Source organism: Mus pahari, chromosome X (genome assembly GCF_900095145.1).
Source record: "Mus pahari chromosome X, PAHARI_EIJ_v1.1, whole genome shotgun sequence".
Taxonomy (NCBI): domain Eukaryota; kingdom Metazoa; phylum Chordata; class Mammalia; order Rodentia; family Muridae; genus Mus; species Mus pahari.
The window spans coordinates 72,235,751-72,255,760 of record NC_034613.1 but is presented as its reverse complement, the minus strand read 5'-3'; the positions used below and the strand labels follow the sequence as shown (position 1 = coordinate 72,255,760).

Below are 20,010 nucleotides of genomic sequence, written 5' to 3'. Positions count from 1 at the left end.
TATATATATATATACATATATATATACATATATATGGCAATAAAAAGGAAAATCAAAGCCATAAATGGGAAAATGCAAATTTATGAACAAATATTTTCCACTTTATCCTTGAAATCCAAACATATATGAAGAACAATTACATTTTAAACATTAATGTGCTTTTGGAGTATTAGATTTCCATCCTATTTTATAGATTCAAATAGGGGATAACTTAGAGCATAGCAGGACTACAAATGGCATTGTTTAGACAAACATATCATGTCAGAATTATCCTAGCATCAGCATTAGGAACATTATGAATGTTAAGATTCCAGCTTATGCTTTAGTAACCAGCATGACATGTTTCAACAGAATACATAAATTAGAATTGGTTCCCTAATGCTCCAATTATTTATGAAGGTCTTACTCTCAAAAGAAAAAGCTTAGAAAAACCAACTTATTAAAATCACTGGAAATTAGCAGAAAAATATAAACTTGCCCTCCAGTTACGCAGTTGTAATCTACATCATGAAGAAATGAAAAGACAATAGAGAAAACAGGATTATAAGGAATAATAGAAAGTCTGCATCTGATGTTGTACAGATATTATAAAATGTATTCATTCTACTTTTCTCTTAGGGAAAATAAGTTCTCTCTCATTAAAAAATAAAAATGACTAAGAGTCTGCTCATATTTGCATAACTATCTTTACCATTTTTTTCAGGAAAGAGACAACTCAGTTACATATTTAATGAAAATTCAGTATCTTTCTGAGTCACTCCCGAAGATTTACTTTTTTTGAGCTGGCATATTGCAACCTAGTAGGGAACCATCAGCTTCCACACTGGAGAAGGAAAGATCAGATACATCAACTGAACAAACTCAGTGTTGACCATTACAATATTCTTGGCATGCTGGTTATATAAATGACATTCAGAAATATATTGTAGAAAAAAAGAACCTAAGTTTATTCTTCTTTTTCAAAATTGGTAGTGGGAGAAACTGCTTAGTTTCTTTCCAAATCTGTTCATCTTCTTCCTGGGCTCAATACTGATACTGTTTTCACATTGTCTTTATAGTCATGGGCTCATGTCCCATGTCACAACCAACAGACTAGGCTTGGCTCATGACAAATCCTCATGAGCCATATTCATCCCGCATCTCCCTATTAAATTCCTAAGATGTTCTGAATACAAAAATATGGAAGAAAATTTGTTTCACATATGATTTTATAGTGTCCATTTTAGGACTGTAACAGAGAAAAAAGTAAACTTCTCCTACAGAAAGCCAGCAAGATAAAGGAGCTTACCAGTCAAAATGGTTAATGTTGATCACTTAGAACATTACTTTGTATACAAATTCATAGTGTGAACAACAATTGGAGTTTATATTTCACAACTGTGAACAGGATCTTTGAACTAACCCCAGTACAAATGAAAGAAGCAGTGAGAAATGAATCAAGGCATACGTAATCATAGCACATAAATATATTAAGTTCTTGGGATCACATTAAAAACAGAAAAAAGATAGATATTGAATGAAGTAATAAATGGAACAGGCTAGCTAGCCAGAAGGACTTTCAAACTCTAATCACTGGTCTTAGTTTTGAAAGCCTGAACAATTTGATTAACTTGTAAACCCATCATTTATATACCAAAATATACTATGAAAACGTGATATGTACATGTAATTTCCATGATACTTAAAAAATACCCTAATAAATGATAGCTATTGCAGTGGCCATGGTAGACAGATATTAAAGATGGTTCAGCCTAACAACCAAGATTAGTATAGGAAGACTGGTATCTCCACGAAGGCCAGCTCAGATAGATGACTGGTAAGAGGCTAGTATTTCTCCACACCACATTTGCCATGAGACTACATAAGCCCTACCTTCATGAAAATTACAACTTTGTAACTCATTGAAATTACATTCAGTTATTGCATGACTTTACATAATGGAAATGTTGTTCAGTGAAATAGTTATCATATTCAAGTAGTTCCCATTTTTTATACCTTGAACTGTTACTGAGATTTTCACGCATCTGACCTTAACTTTTCCTGGCCCATTAAGAGACTTACTTCGATCAGTAATGATTGTTCTAGCTTCTTGATTGCTGGTTTTGTTTTTCAAATTCTGGGCAGCAGTAATGAGTTCTTCCAACTGGGGGCGTCTCTGTTCCAAATCTTGCAGTGTTGCCTGAAAGAAAAAAAGATCTATTGCATTAGGAGTTCTCCAACACTGTAATTTATTTTTCAAATCAGCCAAAACACTTTTAGAAATAAAAATATGTAATGATATGAATCTCCAGTTTGCAAGGCTTTATAGAAAAATTACTGAATGCCAAATGTGTCTCACTCTTTGACAAAAGATGATTTCCAACGAAAATCTTAGAAACTTGCTTCTGTACCTAAGAACTAACATGGAGTCATTTTCCTACTATCTGAGTTCATGCAAAAATCAATTTATTTAAAAAGTGTAATTTAGACTTATGACAGCATATTTTAAAAGGGTTAGTTACATTTGTAATCTCATCAAACAGCATTACATATATATGCATATATATGTATATGAAATAGAAAAATCCCATATATCATTTAAGATATATTATTAAATTTCTTTGTAACTGAAATTTATCACATATATTATGATAAGCTGATACATATCAAGGACAGCAGATTCCCTGAAAGTTGCCTGAAAATAAAAATCACCAAACTTTTTTGATCCATTTCAGACCTAATGAGTTAATAAAGAGCTGGTAATACTCATTTGCAACAAATTCTCTACTTCACCATTTGACTATGAATGTTTGGATAGCAACACTTAAACACTAGTCCTCAGACTCTTCCTTTATTTAAATATTTTTATTTATATGTGGTATATGAATATACATGTATGCAGATGCAGTCACCTATCTATGTGCACATTGAGATCATAGTGTCAGGTGTCTTCCTCCATTTCTCTCTACCTTATTACTTTGAGACAGGGCATTTATAAGAATGTACTGATCATGATTTTCAGAAAGCCTCAGGGATCCTCTTTACCCTTGGAAGATGGAATCCGAGAGGTTGGACTAGCAAGTTGATTATGTTTTTGTGACAACACTCTTAAACACTGAACCACCTCTCAAAGGCTCATATAAATTAAATCATAATTTCTACTTCATAGTGTCTTTTTATACCATGCAAAATAATAAAGTGAACATTAGAAACAATTAAGTTTAATCTTAATATATAAGAACTTCCTTTTATCTTCAAGAATCAATCTCCTCTATTTGCCACCCTAATATCTGTATTCAATGGCCCAAATCTTAATAATAAGGACAAATGTGTGAAAAATTATTAACCTACCTCATTCTTGTTCTAAAACTTAATATATTTTACTTTAATTAAGTGGCATAAACAATAATTACTATTAATTAAAATCATTCTGACAGATGTTATATGTAGATTTTTATTTTTATTTTTACTTTTTTACCCTAAGTCCATAGGCTATCTACTTATGGTTCTTGATCATCCTAGCAGCATTGGGTATGAGTTTTATATCATGGGTGGGCTTTAAATCCAAACAGATATTGGTTGGTTACTCCCACAAGCTTTATGATACAATTATACTAGTATATCTAGGAAACAGGATACCAATGTAGATGAGATTTGTGGCTGAGTTGGTATTTATGTTTCTTCTTAGGTAACATGTACAGTACCTTCCAGTACCAAAGACACTACCACATAGGTATTTATGTTCAGGGTGCTTTTCCTGAATTCAGGATTGTTTTACCTAACCTGGTTATTATTGTTGATGGTGTTGTTGTTGGTGGTGGTGGTGCATGTACATTTCCATATGAACCTGATAATTATACTTTAAAGGTCTGTGATGAATTGAAAACCTGTTGGAATTTTTATGGGTATTACATTGGATCTCTAGATTGTTTTTTGTAGGATGGGCATTTTTACTATATTAATCTTACTGATCTATGAATATAAAGAGATCCTTCTATCTCCTACTATCCTCTTAATTTTCTTTCTTTAGTGTCATAAAATTCCTGCAATACAAGTCTTTCCTCTGCTTGGTTAGAGTTACTCAAAGATATTTTATATTATTTGTGGCTATGGTGAAAGGTATAGTTTCCCTGATGTCTTCTTTTAAATTTACATTCGAGTCTTATTACCCCCTTGGTCTCCCTCCCACAGTTCCTCATCTCTTCCCTCTTCCCCCTTGCCTCCAAAGCAGGTACTTAGACCCAATCACTGAGCTGGAGTTGGGGACACCTAATTAGGTTGAATTAGGGGAAGGATTGAAGAAGCTGAAGGGGGCAGTGATTTCATAAGAAGACCAGCAGTCTCAACTAACCCAGACTCCAGGGAGCTCCCAGAGACAGAGCTACTAACCTGATGCTGTCTCAGTCCATTTATCCTTTGTATATAGGAGGACTACTGATTTCTGTGAGTGTATCTAGCCACTTTGTGGAAGTTGTTTATCAGCTGTAGGAGTTCTCTGGTAGAATTTTGGGAGTCACTTATTCATAAATCATATCATCTGGAAATAAAGATACTTTGACTGCTTCCTTTCTGATCATTAGTTAGCCTACCTGTTTCTGGGTATGGGGAGAAGAGAAGCTACTGCAGATAGTCTGCTACAGAGTTAGTGATGAGACTGGGGTATTAGATTGGGAAGAAGTGAATATCTTCAGTTAGACTACCTGCTTCCCTGGCTGCAGTATATCTCTTATTTTTGTTCTCTTAATAACAAAATGCGAAATTGTCAGACTTCCAATGCAATGCTAAAAAAAGTGAAAGACGAAATTTGGTAGCTAGTAATAGATCTGGACCTTACTTATCTCTTACGCCCTTTGACTCAAAATGATTTTCTAAGGATTTTGGTTTTGGAAAGGGCAAAGCTGGATCATTCTTTCATATTTCCTTTGTGAATAGGTAAGGGTGAGATAAGGCTTCAGATTTAATCTCAGTGACTACTGGTAATATTAAAATAGTATGAAAAACTTGATCAAACAGTGTACATTTATTTAGAGCATTTCTCTCTGCATTGAAAAATCAGAGGGGCTAGCTTTTAACAAATCTTCCACATTTGTAAGTTGTGATTGCTCAGAAGAAAAATCCAATTTTCAGGTTTCTAACTTTTATGGTGTCTTTATATAAAAGTGTGTTTGAAATATGGAACAAATTGCCAAAGACAGCTATTGAAGTAAGTAGAATAAGGAAGTTGGATGGTGCTGGACAAATTTTAAAGTAGGAACTATAGTTGCAGACAGATTTTATAAAACGAGACACATTCTAGTGTTAGAATGCTAAAGTTGGTAATCTGTGACACAGCAAACTGACCTCTTCTTAAGTGCAGGACTATAGTTAATAGGTTATATTCTTTAAAATTGTTACCCTGAAACTACAGATAAAGTCAAATACTCAACTCAGACTTGATAAAGAAACAAATACATGTAGTCAAAAGGAGAAATTTATCCATATTATTCATTCATATTAGTACATGCATTTTCAAAATCTACATATTCTAAGGGCTCTGGATGTAGCAGTGAACAATGTATTTGTTATGGTAGCATAAATAGTGAAAGCTATTTTTAATACTTGAAAAGTTTTGGATAAGAAGTAACTACTAGATTATTTTTCTTTCATTGCATATTAGTTCACTCTCAAATGTTAATATCAGTATTTGCTTTTTATTTGCAGGTATATTACTTGATGTTTGCTCTACTTCTGTTTACTTTTGAGATTTTCAAGTTCCCTTGAGAAGTGTTTTATAAAAGTAACTCCATCAACTTTCACTTGAACTTTCCCAGACTCTAAATTAATCCTGACCACAAGAAACAGCTTCTACTGCTGAAATTAGCAAGCATGTCAATTTAGGCTTAAAACAAGCCATTTTCTCCTCTGATGAACAGAATTCATCTCAGGCTATTGTGAAACCTGTTCTCTAGTTGAGCAATTCTCTAATTCTGCTGACAGACACATGCTTTGTAAGCATCCAAGAAAATTATTAATGACATCCTTTTTAAAACCCTCTTAAAAATGGGAAGACCTTCACATCTGCAACATAACCGGGCATTTCTGAGGAAAATCGCAAAGCTTTATTACATTCATTGGTCAAGACATACAAACTTCCATTTTAAAAAGTCTGTACAACAATGTATTTTCCTGTGGAACTTAGCAGACATTAATATTCTCCCTTTAAAATAGATTTTCTGTATGGTAGAATAAGAACATTCTTTGATTTGCTTTATAGATAAAAGGAAATGACAAGTATTTTCTATTAATATATTATAAAATAACAACTGAAGGACATTTTCTAAGAAACAGAACAGTATAATATAATGTGAAAAAAGATTAGGTTTTCATTTATTTTTCCTTTTATGTATATTTTATTTAATTGGTTTTTATAATTTCCTTGACTCAGAAATATAAATGCATTCCACAACTTGTCAAATGCAAGGAGTTTTATTTGTCTACTATAAAGCTATCCAAATGTCAGAAAGTACTTTAGATTAAATCATTATTTAAGGTACATACCTCCTAAATATCTATCTTCCAAATTCCATTCTGTGCCCCAAAATGCTGTCCTCACCAGATGCTACCCTCTCAAATACACTGTGACTCTAATCTCCATCCTCAGATGAATTTCAGGGGGCCTTTATCTTTCACCTTTCTCACTGGAGCTTTACTCATGCTAATGGTAATGGAGTAGAATGCTAAAAGCTCATGTTTATTTCTTTGCTATGCGCCAAGATTTTTACTACATAAATAATTTACATGAATAAAACTAAAGCCATTACATGCTTAACAGTACTTAAGCATGATAATTTTTTGTATCTACATGGATTCTATCATTCTGCAATAAACAAAACACAGGAAAAGGAAGGAATCGATGCTACTTCTAAAGAGACCTAAGGCAGCTATCAGGCTTTACTACAAACAGCTTACCCCTTGGAGATGAGAAATCATCATGGATTCCACTAGCTGAGCAAAGGTGGAGGGAAAAAAAAACTTCAAATACAAAGTGAATCAGAACTCTTTAATCCTACTAAATCCCCCCAGGGTTGAGGGAAATGGTTATAAATAGTAATCCTATAAAAAAGGAAGTTAAACAGTGAAACCATATATTCTATAAACTAGGTCATTTCAGGTTCTCAGAAAAATTCTATTATCACACTCCCTCTAAAAGGAATTATACCAAATGATACTAACATAGAAAACTCTAGAGTGAAGTGAATATTCATTTCTTCTATAACTAAGGAAAGACCTTAACCACGATTTTTTTCTATTAAACATTCTTCATATAACTTATTTTTTTAATATAGTTTCAATTACAACAAAGGCTTATGGTAATTTTCAATTGTTGCCATTTTAAAGAAACAAACATGAATTAAGCTTAAATATACTGATAAAATTTTTATATAACTTTAAAAATACCCACAAACACTGCAGAGGTAATCTAGTTTATAACTTGTCATATATAGAAAGGGATAAGCTTTGGGTGGGACAGTTACTATAGCTTTTTTATAGCTGAAAAAGGCTTTACCATTGTTTGTACTAATCATCTGTCATTGAAAACTTTACTTTTCTTGTCTCCTTCCATATAGATAGCTGATTCTCCAAATAGATTGGCCGAATGCAGCTCTGCCTTTATTGCCCTCCAATTCTTCATTTATCATACATTTAAACACATTTTTCTATGTGGTATAACTTTCCTACTCATTCTCTAAATGATCAGTATGTCTACTGATAAGTTCTTCTTAAGTACTTCCTAACCATGAACTTAGTTATCCTTTTGCTTGTTATTCATCAAAGACATTCTTTATTAATGACCATTTTCATGTGATTTGAAACTTTCAGGAACACAAGAAATCTCAAAGAACTCCCTTTTTCTCTTCACCCAGATTTATAGAAAACATTGCTACATCAGTCAGTGTGTGTATGTGTGCTTGTGTATCTGTAAAATCTGTCCACAAAACAGTCCATTTATTTTTCTGGACAATGTGATAAAAGTTCAAAATATGTCTCTTAAGCAGAATATGGTAATATATGTCTGTAAGTCTAGCATTTGGGATATTGAATTAGGAGGACTGGCCTGAGTTTCAGGCAGCCATGGGACACACAGTGAATACCATCCCAGTCAGAGCTACATTGCAAGCCATGACTTAAACACTGAACTTCCTGGTTTTTCCTTTTCCAGTTTTCAGAGAACATATGCTTTATGTGCCTATCTCTCTAACCTATATAGTTCCATCATTTGTTTGTTTCTTTGTTTTTTGTTTGTTTCTTGTTTGTATGTTTATTTTTTGTTTTGCTTTTGTTTGGTTGTTTTTCTCTTTTCTTTTCTTCTCTTTTCTATTTTTTTTTCTTTTCTCATTTCTGCTAATACCCCAGGATATATACTTAGACTTAAAGACCCAGAGCTAGAGCTAGGCTTTCCAAGTAAGATGGATTCTGGTAGAGTTCAGGATTTATTTCTAAAAAGCAAATCCTTTCCTCTATATGATCTTAGCTCATTTTCTAAGCTGCGACATTGTACATATCTTTAGTAGGATAATCTTACCCACCTTTCTTATTCTCAATATGGTAGTAACCCCACCAATGGCCTTCAGAGCTATCCTTTTTTTTGTTTTCTGGGCTAAGCTCATGAACAGGATTTAGGTTTCATGTTTTCTTTGTCTTCCTTTATCTAAATTATATACATGCTTTCTTTGACATTGATCTTTGAAGAGGTTTGAATATACTTGGCCCAGAAAGTGGCGCTATTAGAAGGTGTGGCCTTGTTATAGTAGGTGTGACCTTGTTGGAAGAAGTGTGTTATTATTAGGGTGGGCAATGAGACTCTCCTCCTAACCACATGGGAGTCAGTCTTCTCTTAGTGGTTTTCAGATGAATATGAAGAACTTTCCATTCCTCCTGTGTCATGCCTAGATGCTGCCATCCTTCCGACCATAATAAGACTGAACCTCTGAACCTGTAAGTCAGCCCCAATGAAATTCTGTCCTTATAAGAGTTACCTAATCAGCCATCATTGGGAAGAGAGGCCCCTTGGTCTTGTAAACTTTATATGACCCAGCACAGGGGAAGGGCAGGGCCAAGTAGTGGGAGTGGGTGGGTAGGGGAGCAGGGGCGGGGGTGGGGTATAGGGAACTTTCGGGATAGCATTTGAAATGTAAATAAAGAAAATAATAATAAAAAAGTTAAAAAAAAGAGTTACCTTGGTTATGGTGTCTGTTCACAGCAGTAAAACCGTAACTACTAAGAAGGTATATTCTTTTGTTTTAGGATGAAATGTTCTATAGATATCAAATGAGTCCATTTGGTTCATAAATTCTGTTAGTTTCACTATATCTGTGTTTAGTTTCTGTTTCCATAATCTGTCCATTGATGAGAATGGTGTGTTAAAGTCTCCCAATATTATCATGTGAAGTGCAATGTGTGCTTTGAGCATTAGTAAAGTTTATTTTATGAATGTGGGTGCCCTTGCATTTGGAGCACAGATGTTCAGAATTGAGAGTTCATCTTGGTAGATTTTTTTTCCTTTGATGAGTATGAAGTGTCCTTTTGTTGGTTCAACTGGCAGTCAGCATCTAGAAGAATGCAAATCGACCCATTCTTATCACCCTGTACAAATTTCAAGTCCAAGTGGATCAAGGGCCTCCACATAAAACCAGAGACACTGAAACTAAGAGAAGAGAAAGGGGGAAGAGTTTTGAATACATGGGCACAGGGGAAAATTTCCTGAACAGAACACCAACGGCTAATGTTCTAAGATCAAAAACTGACAAATGGGACCTCATAAAATTGCAAAGCTTCTGTAAGGCAAAAGACAATATCAATAGAACAGCAACCAACAGATTAAGAAAATATCTTTACCAATTCTATATCTGATAGAGGACTAATATCCAATATATACAAAGAACTCAAGAAGTTAGACTCCAGAGAACCAAATATCCCTATTTAAAAAATGGTGTACAGAGCTAAACAAATAATTCTCAACTGAGGAATATCGAATTTCTGAGAATCATCTAAAGAAATGTTTAACATTCTTTCTCATCAGGGAAATGCAAATCAAAACAATCCTGAGATTCCACCTCACACCAGTCAGAATGGCTAAGATCAAAAACTCATGTGACAGAGATTTTGGCGAGGATGTAAGAAAGAGGAACCCTCCTCCATAAGTGGTAGGATTGCAAGCTGGTACAACCAGAACACACACAGTATGCACTCACTATAAGTGGATATTAGCCCAAAAGCTCAGAATATCCATGATACAATTCACAGCTCAAGAAGGAAGACCAAAATGTATATGCTTCAGTCCTTCTTAGAAACGGGAACAAAATACTCACTGGAGAAAATAAGGAGACAAAGTCTAGAGCAGAGACTGAAGAAAAAGTCATCCAGAGACTGCCCTACCTAGGGATCCATCCCATATACAATCACCAAACGCAGACACTATTTTGGATGCCACGAAGTGCTTGCTGACAGGAGCCTGATATAGCTGTCTCCTGAGAGGCTCTGCCAGAGCCTGAGGAATACAGAGGTGGATGTTAACAGCCAACCATCAGACTGAGCACAGGGACCACAATGAGGAGTTAGAGAAAGGACTGAAGGAGCTGAAAGGGTTTGTAACCCCATAGGAGGAGCAACAATATCAACCAACTAGACCACCCCACCCCACCCCCAGCTTTCAGAGACTAAATCACCAACCAAAGAGTGAACATGGAGTGTGACCCATGACTCCAACTGCATATGTAGGAGAGGATGGCCTTGTTGGGCATCAATGGGAGGAAAGGCCCTTGGTCCTGTGAAGGCTAGATTGCCCCAGTGTAGGGGAATGCTAGGGCAGGGAGGCTGAAGTGGGTGGGTGGGTAGTGGAACATACTTAGAAACCGGGGGAGGGGACAGCGGGTTTCCAAAGGGGAAACAGGGAAAAGTGATGACTTTTGAAATGTAAATAAATAAAATATCCATTAAAACCCCCTATGACAATCATGTTTGAAAATTAAATGCTAACTACTTTGTACAATGTTTCCTAATTGAACTTTCAGCAAATATTATTTAATACTTCTCATGTGGAACTTAAGAAGGCATATGGTGTTTTGTAACTGAAGAAGGCATAGGGGAAATATCAGCGAAGAAGAAAGACTCCCTTACTCTTAAAAATATGCTGATAATGGGATCACACTGTAAATAAGAAATCAAGATAAACATGAGTATTATAATAGGGGAAAATGTGACACATGGTAAAGGTATCCAAACAAATTTATGGATCAAGGGACACCTTCTTAAGGAGTTGCTTCATTGGCAATCATGTCTTCTTCATCTGCATTTCACAAAATTATATAATTGCTGTTACTAATAGCCACTGAGATGATAATGAAAAAGCACAGAGGCCTTTTACTTCTAGGAAGTAACTGAGGACTTTTGCTTTCTACAGAATGTTCTTCACCAGTTTCTTCATGTTGCAGGCATAGTAGGAACTTTTCTTGGGAAATTCTTAACTCTAGCTTAAGGACTCCCAAACCATTTTGCAAAGGGGGCACGTTTCCACACAACCTTCCATTTCCCTTATATGATGTCACATTTAGTTTCCAATGGCTTTGCAACATTCCCAGGATTCTTTCGAATTTCCTTACACAAATACATGTTTCCTAATATATTTTCTTTTTGTTTTAATATGACAGATGTGCATTTGGATTATAGTATACCCATGGCTGTATCTTTAGATATTAAGCTTCTCATTAACACACTTTTAAATACATGGAATATTGTGATTCCATAATATTTTAATGTATTTATCAATTACTGGGATCTAGTAAACACGGCTCTTGACATACACTTTTTTATGGGTTGATCATTTAAGATCCAGTTGAATTATATTAGTATTTTCAGTTATCTCTTTTCATAAACCATTGGGTTGTTTTATTTTTTATGTTTGTAGCCATTGAAGTAAACATAGGTTCCCACTCTGCTCATGCAGCTTAAAATCTCTCGCATACCAAAGGATGAACAAAGCATCCTTTGTACTCAACAACCATTAGACTGGTTGGATGAAGTAATAAAAGATAATGAGTATGCTTGCAAACAAGTTCAGACAGAAAGATTACAACCTCTTTGAACAATAATTTCCCTCAGCAGACTGAAGCCTCAAACAGGGTCAGCTTTCATGAGCTTGGAATGCATGGAAAGCGTCCCTACCTTCATTCTTGAATTACAAAATTTATATATATATATATGATCTTCCCCTTTATATCAGTTTCCCACAACATATTTTACCTTGATCATAAAACCCCTAGGTTGGTAAAGAATAAAATTAAGATTGTTTTGCTCCGGTTTGGTTTGGTTTGGTTTGGTTTGGTTTGGTTAGGTTTGGTTTGGTTTGGTTTGGTTAGATTTGGTTTGGTTTGGTTTGGTTTTTCGAGAGAGGGTTTCTCTGTATAGCTCTAGCTGTCCTGAAACTCACTCTTTAGACCAGGCTAGCCTCGAATTCAGAATTCCACTTGCCTCTGTCTCCCAACTGCTGGGATTAAAGGCATGTGCCACCATGGCCCAGCAAAAGTTATGTTTTTTTTTTTTTTAAAGAACATGATAATTGTTAATTATTTAACTACTAATTTTATTTCATTTAATTCTTAATTATTTAAGCAATCATTGAAATGTGCCATGTAAATGTATATTATTTAGTTCCTTGGACACGTATTTCAATTTTTGAGATCAATCACAACATTTACACAATGGAGTACTACTCAGGTATTAAAAACAATGAATTTATTAAATTCTTAGGCAAATGGATGGATCTGGAGGATATCATCCTGAGTGAGGTAACCCAATCACAAAAGAACACACACATGATATGCACTCACTGATAAGTGGGTATTAGTCCAGAAACTTATAATACCCAAGATACAACTTGCAAAACACAAGAAATTCAGGAAGAAGGAAGGTCAAAGTGTGGATACTTTGTTCCTTCTTAGAATAGGGAGCAAAATACACATGGTCGGAGTTATAGATACAAAGTTCGGAGCTGAGACTGAAGGAAAGACCATCCAGAGACTGCCTTACCCAGGGATCCATCCGGTAAACAACCACAAAACCCAGACACAATTGCAGATGCCAGCAAGATTTTGCTGACAGGACCCTGATATAGCTGTCTCTTGTGAGGCTATGCCAGTGCCTGGCAAACACAGAAGTGGATGCTCACAGTCATCTAATGGATAGAACACAGGGCCCCAAATGGAGGAGCTAGAGAAAGTACCCAAGGAGCTGAAGGGGTCTGTAACCCTATAGGAGGAACAACAATATAAACTAACCAGTACCCACAGGGCTCGTGTTTCTAGCTGCATATGTAGCAGAAGATGGCCTAGTTGGCTATCAATGGGAGGAGAGGTCCTTGGTCGTGCCAAGATTATTTGCCCCAGTACAGGGGAATTCCAGGGCCAGCAAGCAGGAGTGGGTGGGTTGGGGAGCAGGGCAGGGGGAGGGTATAGGGGACTTTTGGGATAGCATCTGAAATGTAAATGAAGAAAATATCTAATATAAATGTAAAAAAAAAGGTGTATGCTTAGGGAGGGGAGATTTGCCTTCAGGAAAATATTATATACTAAATTAGTCATGTTTTTTCTTTGTTCTTGCAGTAAATATAATTCCATTCAAACTGGCATGAGGAAACTTTCCTTCCTAGACCTTGAAAAAGTCTGCGAACAGTAAACAGAAACTGAAAAAAAGCTGCAAGGAGATGATTTATTTAGTAATGGGAGCTGTGGAAATCACCCAAGGGTACCAACTATCAATGGACTGATTCTTTTCCTTTGTACTGATTTGTTGGAACAAATCAAGAGGATATTGGCAATGGATGAGTCCATTACTGGTCAAGTGAAGTGCTCAGAGGAGGAAGGGAATGGGAGACTGGAATGTAACAAGCAAAGGCCATGAAAGATAACCAAAGTGAATGGTAATGACATTAACAATACTTAAAATGAATAAGGTAAGGAATCAACATTTGAGTTATATAAGAGTTCATATAAGGACTGCACTGCACCTAAACCTCAGATAATTAGCATAAGGCACAAGAAGGGCATTATAAGGAGGAGAAAGCATGCACAAGTCACGGGAATGAAATAAAGTTTCAAATGAGCTTCATTTAGCCTAAGATTCTTTGAAAGTAATAAGTAAACTTAGAGAAAAGCAGGTTTTAGTTTGTTTTGAATTATTCTGTAATTGAAACATAATAATTATTCTATGGCAAGGCCTTGGAAATTAGTTTGAATGGATTATATCACATAAACAGTTAAGGAAAAATAAATTTTGGATGAACTAATGAAATTATAGAATAAACTTTAAGTACTTTGGTATAAAAATGATATTTGGATAGCATTAAAAGAAAGATATAATAGTTATTTAAGACAAGACCACTGAAAGGACCCTGATATAGGTGTATCTTGTGAGGCTATGCTAGTGCCTGGCAAACACAGATGTGTATGCTCACAGTCAGCTATCAGATGGAACACAATGCCCCCAATAGAGGAGCTAGAGAAAGTACCCAAGGAGCTGAAGGGGTCTGCAACCCTATAAGTGGAACAACAATATGAACTAATCAGTACTCCCAGAGCTCAGGTCTCTAGCTGCATATGTAGCAGAAGATGGCCTAGTCAGCCATCATTGGGAAGAGNGGCCCCTTGGTCTTGCAAACTTTATATGACCCAGCACAGGGGAATGCCAGGGCCAAGAAGTGGGAGTGGGTGGGTAGGGGAGAAGGGCGGGGATATAGGGGACCTTGGGGATAGCATTTGAAATATAAATGCAGTAAATACCTAATTAAAAAATTGAAAAAAAAAGGACACTGCCATAAACTGTTAAAAATTTTAAATTGGTAGCAGGATACTCTGTGGAATATATTCCCTTGTTCCTTTATAACAGTGATTTTGTTTATTTTGGGTTTTTTAGAGTCATAAAAATTGTTAGCTTATCAAAGTTAATCCCTCCCCTGAATAATTTAATGGCAAATTAATCAACTATTAGCATGCCATTTTGAAAGAAATTTCTTTTCCCTTTCAAAAAAAATAAGACAGTCCATTTCAAGCTATTGTGTAACAGGAAATTCAAAGGGCTGATTTACTTGTCAATTCATAAATCCCTTCACATGCAGAAAAGTAAAAGCTTCAGTTATAAGAGCCAGGAAGTAATGAGTTCTAAGTAGGAGATCACAAAGTAGAATTCCAAAGTCAAGAAGAAAGAATTATAGGCTACAATTTGTTGATAATGATTTGCAAATACATTTCTAAACTGATACAAAGAAGGCTGATATTTTTAGCTATTCAATATTAGACCTATTAGTTATTCTACATTGTTCAGATTTCTTGAAATCCCATTGTTCTGTAAATTTGGCATGTTAACAAAGGATAACTGGGACTTTTAAAAGACAGTGTTGTCGTGTATATCACATTTGTCAGCTTCCAGTGTATGAGCCAGTAATAATAATTGGTATAATATTTTCTCCTTACAGATAGCTTCGAATAAAGAAGAAAGACAAACCAACTTGCAGACTTATATATTTTGGGATTAACTTGCTCTTTTATTTTTTAGTATTAATGTCCATTTCATCATGAATAGGACCACTTTGGAATCTTTCTAACTTTAAATCATCAAGATAAATTATTCTATCTATTCAGAGCATCCTATAAAACAAAATGAGTAATATTCATGCTACAATTTTAAAATAAAAGATAAATCCTAAATTATGCTCATCAAAATATAACTATCTGACAGCATTACTTATATGCTCCCTGGCACAGACTACCCTTGGTTTTACATATTAAGAATGCTGCATAAAACCCACTGAAACCCCAAATAACCAAGGCTAAAAACTGATAGTAATTTTGTCCTGATCAATCTTGTGGACAGAAAAAATTGTTCGTAGAATTGCATGAGTAATATATAGGAGTGAGAACCCAGCCTTGTGACTCATGATTGATGACATAAAACAGAATTCTCAGTGAAGTTACTGAACTTGCAATTCAACTGGGGAGATGACCTGAAGATCCACAGAGGTGTGCTTACACACATAGTTATGCACTAACAGAATATATTAGGCAAATGATCAAAGAAACTGTCTACAGAGCACAGACTCTATCCTAAAGGGATGATGAAGAATGAAATTTTGATGTGATTATGTCCAGGGCAAGTGTCATAGGATAAGCCAAATTCTGAAGTTGGAGGATAAATAAGATTATTAATGACTGTGATGTGAGAGAAGAAAGTACAGTACAAAAAGTGAACTGAGCCTAAAGTGTTAGGCTAAGAATACCGAAGAGTTACTGGTGAAGAGGGGGAAGACTAGTTTGGTAGTTAGCAGAACTGTAACTTAGATAAAGTTGGGCACAGACCAGAAAGAGATTGTCGTGGACAATAAAAAACAAAACAACAACAAACCAATAACAACAAAGGCAGAGGGGAATTATTGGAGTAGAAGAATGTTTTAATAGAAGTGACATTTCAGAAATACTACCCTTGTACCACAGCATCTAACATCTGTTTTATGAGGGAACTAGGAAACTAAGTAGTAGGAGGCACAGAAGCTTTATCTAGTCCTTTGGATTAAGTTTCTTGTCCTGAAAACAAGTCACACAATGTAAATAACTTCATGTGTGTTTTTGCTTATAAAAAATTCAACAACAGGAACTAACCAGTACCCCCTGGGTTTGTGTTTCTAGCTGCATTTGTAGCAGAAGATGACCTAATCGGCCATCAGTGGGAATAGAGGCTCCTTGGTCTTCCAAACTCCATATGACCTAGCACAAGGCAAGGCCTGGGCCAAGTAGTGGGAGTGGGTGGGTAGGGGAACAGAGGTGGGGGGAGGGGTATGGGAAACTTTCGGGATAGCATTTGAAATGTAAATAAAGAAAATAATAATAAAAAAAAAGAATCAGAGGAAAGAGATAAAAAAAAATTTAACTCTACTTCACAAGGATAAAATAAATTCAGCTTCACTCTTCAAGAGAAATATTAAAGAATTTAGCTGACTTCATTTGTAATAATGTTTTAAAGTGAATGTGGCTAGAGATGGTAGTTTTAGTGCAGAAAGAATATGTATTTCTTAAGTTTATGCTATAAATAATAAACTGACTACTGGAACATGAGAAGAAATAGAAATTTCTCCAGAAATAAAATTTCAAAGATTATCATCAGCATTAGTAGGAATTATCAATGCAATATTTTGATGTCTCATTTTGTGAAGCTAACATTTTAATGTCCTTTCATATTTATTGTTTAATTAGATCTATACTATTTAATAGGAAATGAGTGCTCAGCCATCACATTTTTGAAAGCACTATAGGATGAGTTTAACTAAACTCTTCAAATATTAGGTGTTAATCAAATAAAATATTATGTTAAATCAATTTGGCTTTAGATGGAGAGATGGCTCAGCTATTAAAGCTAAAACAAATATTTAGTCTTTCATTTGTGTGAGTGTGTGTGTATGAGAGAAAGTGTGTGTGTGAGTGAGAGTGTGTGTTTGTGTGTGTGTTTGTACGTGTGTGTGTGTTTGTGTGTGTGTGTGTGTGTGTGTGTGTGCATGTGCACACACATGCTTGAGTGCCTGTGCACACTCTTGCATTTGAATGCCTGTGTGGACATGAATGCAAAGAGGAGAGAGATTGACTTTGAATGCTTTCTACCTTACTTTTTGAGACAACAGCCCTACACTGAATACAGAGATCATTGTTTTAGATGCAATGCCCGGACTACCAAGCCCACTCTGGAATAGGTTTGTCTGGATCCATACCTAACACTGAATTGTAAACATATATCACCACATTTGGTTTTGTGATGTGGGTATTGGTGATCTGTGGCTTTTATGTTTCAAAAATAATTTAGAGACACTATTTTAGGTACTGAAACCAGAAACCTGGAACTAATTATCAAATGTAGCTATGATTGAACTGATGGAGAGCAATAGATGCTACTATTCTGTGGCACTACCTGTAAAAAGCAAGAGAAGTAGATGAATGAGTGATTCTTTAGTGATGATTATAGTAATGTTCACAGTTAATCAGAATAGTTCAAGCCATATTGTCTTCCTTTCCTATCTTCAAATGGTGGATATTAAGTTTTGAATCACCAAAATAAATGGTACGGCTGTTCAATTCATGCTGCAAGTATAGGGATTGAATTGGGATCAGTTTATTCATCTGTAAAATGAGGATAATTACATTTATGTCAACCAATCTTGGGATGATTAAAGCTGTAGATTTATCTATATGCACTAAAGTACCTTAGGCAGAAATTAGTTAAATATGGCTAGCCAGGTATTTTAAATCTCTAAGTAACTAAGGAATATTTTATTTACAATATATTTAACCCTCAGGCTTCAGCTGTCGGGTTTCACCAAATTCTGAGTGCTACAAAGCAAAGGTGACATATGGTTAATAAATAATCATGGGCAGTCCCTAAAGGATGATATCTTAGTAGTTTGAAAACCTCTCGTACACTCACACAAAAAGCATCCAAATGAAGAATGGTGTGAACAAATATGCATCATTCTTCATCTCCAAGTGGCAGGTGCTTATCACTTGGATACATATACAGGGACAGATGTTGAATACTTGGATCTAACTCTTCCAAATAGACTCCCTTTGTACATTTCTTTTGCTGCTTTTCCAGACTGTAACATTAATCTTTTTCTTTCTCAGAAATTATGACTGGGGAAAAAGATAAAAAATTGTCTTTGATTGGGTGCTATGTGTCTAAGCCACGGTTTTAACTGTAAATCAGTTGTGAAGTTCATTTCTCCATAGGTGAGTGGAGTTGCGATTACAGAGTGTTAATACACTTGCAGGGAAGTGTTGCTGGGGGTAGGAAGTGTTAGACATTGATCAGGAGTTTAAGAAATGAGCTATTTATTCTTGTTCTCCTTAGAGAAAAATATCCCTGATAAAAAGTAATTCTACCCCTACCTCTCTCTCAAAAACATTTCATGATATAAAAGCTCTCTTCAGTAAACAAAGAACAGACTGTTATTAGGAAATATAAAATTATGATAGAAAAAAATTTCCCTATAGGAGCACAAATGGCTTTAACTCTCAACTGGAACTTGCAGTGTGACAGATTTTTAAAGGAAGTGGCATGCTTTCAGGGAGGGTGTCTGATACTCATTTCTAGTTCCTTGACCCCACTAGCTCCTATTCTATAAAATGGCTCTACATTAGCTCACTCTGCCAGTAAATCACACAGTTGTACTACCCCATGAAAAAAGCCCAGTTAGGGAGAGAAGTGTTTGATGTGGCATAGTTCCAAGAAAACACATGGCTTAAATGAAGCTGGTTCTGAGAAGAATGAACCCTTCAGGTCCTGTTTGAGCGGAAAGTGGCTGCAGCTTCTAAGCCTGTGCCAGGAGCAAATATCATCAGTGCTTAAAATGTTTGGTAGTCCTGCATACCTAATCAAGCCATTCACATTATAGGAATGTGTTAAGCTTAATTCTTTGCTTTATTGGGAAGGGTGCTCATTATTAGCACTAATTTAAGTGAATTTTAAGTAATTTAAAAATAAGCAACCCTCCTGGCAGAAAGGTTGCAGAGCCAAGTCTTTGCTCCCTATCCCCTGTTTTCGTGAAAGAAGGTAAGCTAAACTGTATCCTGCTTGCTGCCTTGCATACTTTAGGAGCTTGAGAATGGAGAGGGGAAAATGCTCAATAAATAAATCACCACTGAGTGGCTGGCTCTAACTTTCAATATGCCAACATCTCTCTCTCTCTCTTGTTTTCAGCCTCCTCTATGTTTTAACGACGGGCCTTATATGTAAGGGAAATTTTCTCTACAATAGTGGCTAGGGAATATGATAACAGGTTAATACTTCAAACCATACTGCAAAACCAAGAAGGCCAGAGGCAGAAGGCTAATTCTATGCTGCTTTTTTTTTCATAAGATGTATGCCATGTATACAAGTAATAATAAAAATAACACACTGTATGTGTTGATGAAGAAGACTTGACAATACTAAATATTCTCAAATCACACAGAGCAAAATGAG

At 35.5% G+C, this 20,010-nt stretch overlaps 1 protein-coding gene across 8 annotated transcripts in view; it reads right to left on the bottom strand.

Annotated features, from left to right (window-relative positions):
• Dmd (dystrophin) overlaps positions 1-20,010 on the bottom strand; it is a 2,621,826-nt gene that overhangs the window by 649,050 nt on the left and 1,952,766 nt on the right. For all 8 annotated transcript variants that reach the window (XM_029534042.1, XM_029534043.1, XM_029534037.1 and 5 more), the window contains exon 52: positions 2,062-2,179. In XM_029534042.1, coding sequence (XP_029389902.1) covers positions 2,062-2,179 — 118 coding nt within the window. The remainder of the gene's footprint in view (positions 1-2,061; positions 2,180-20,010) is intronic.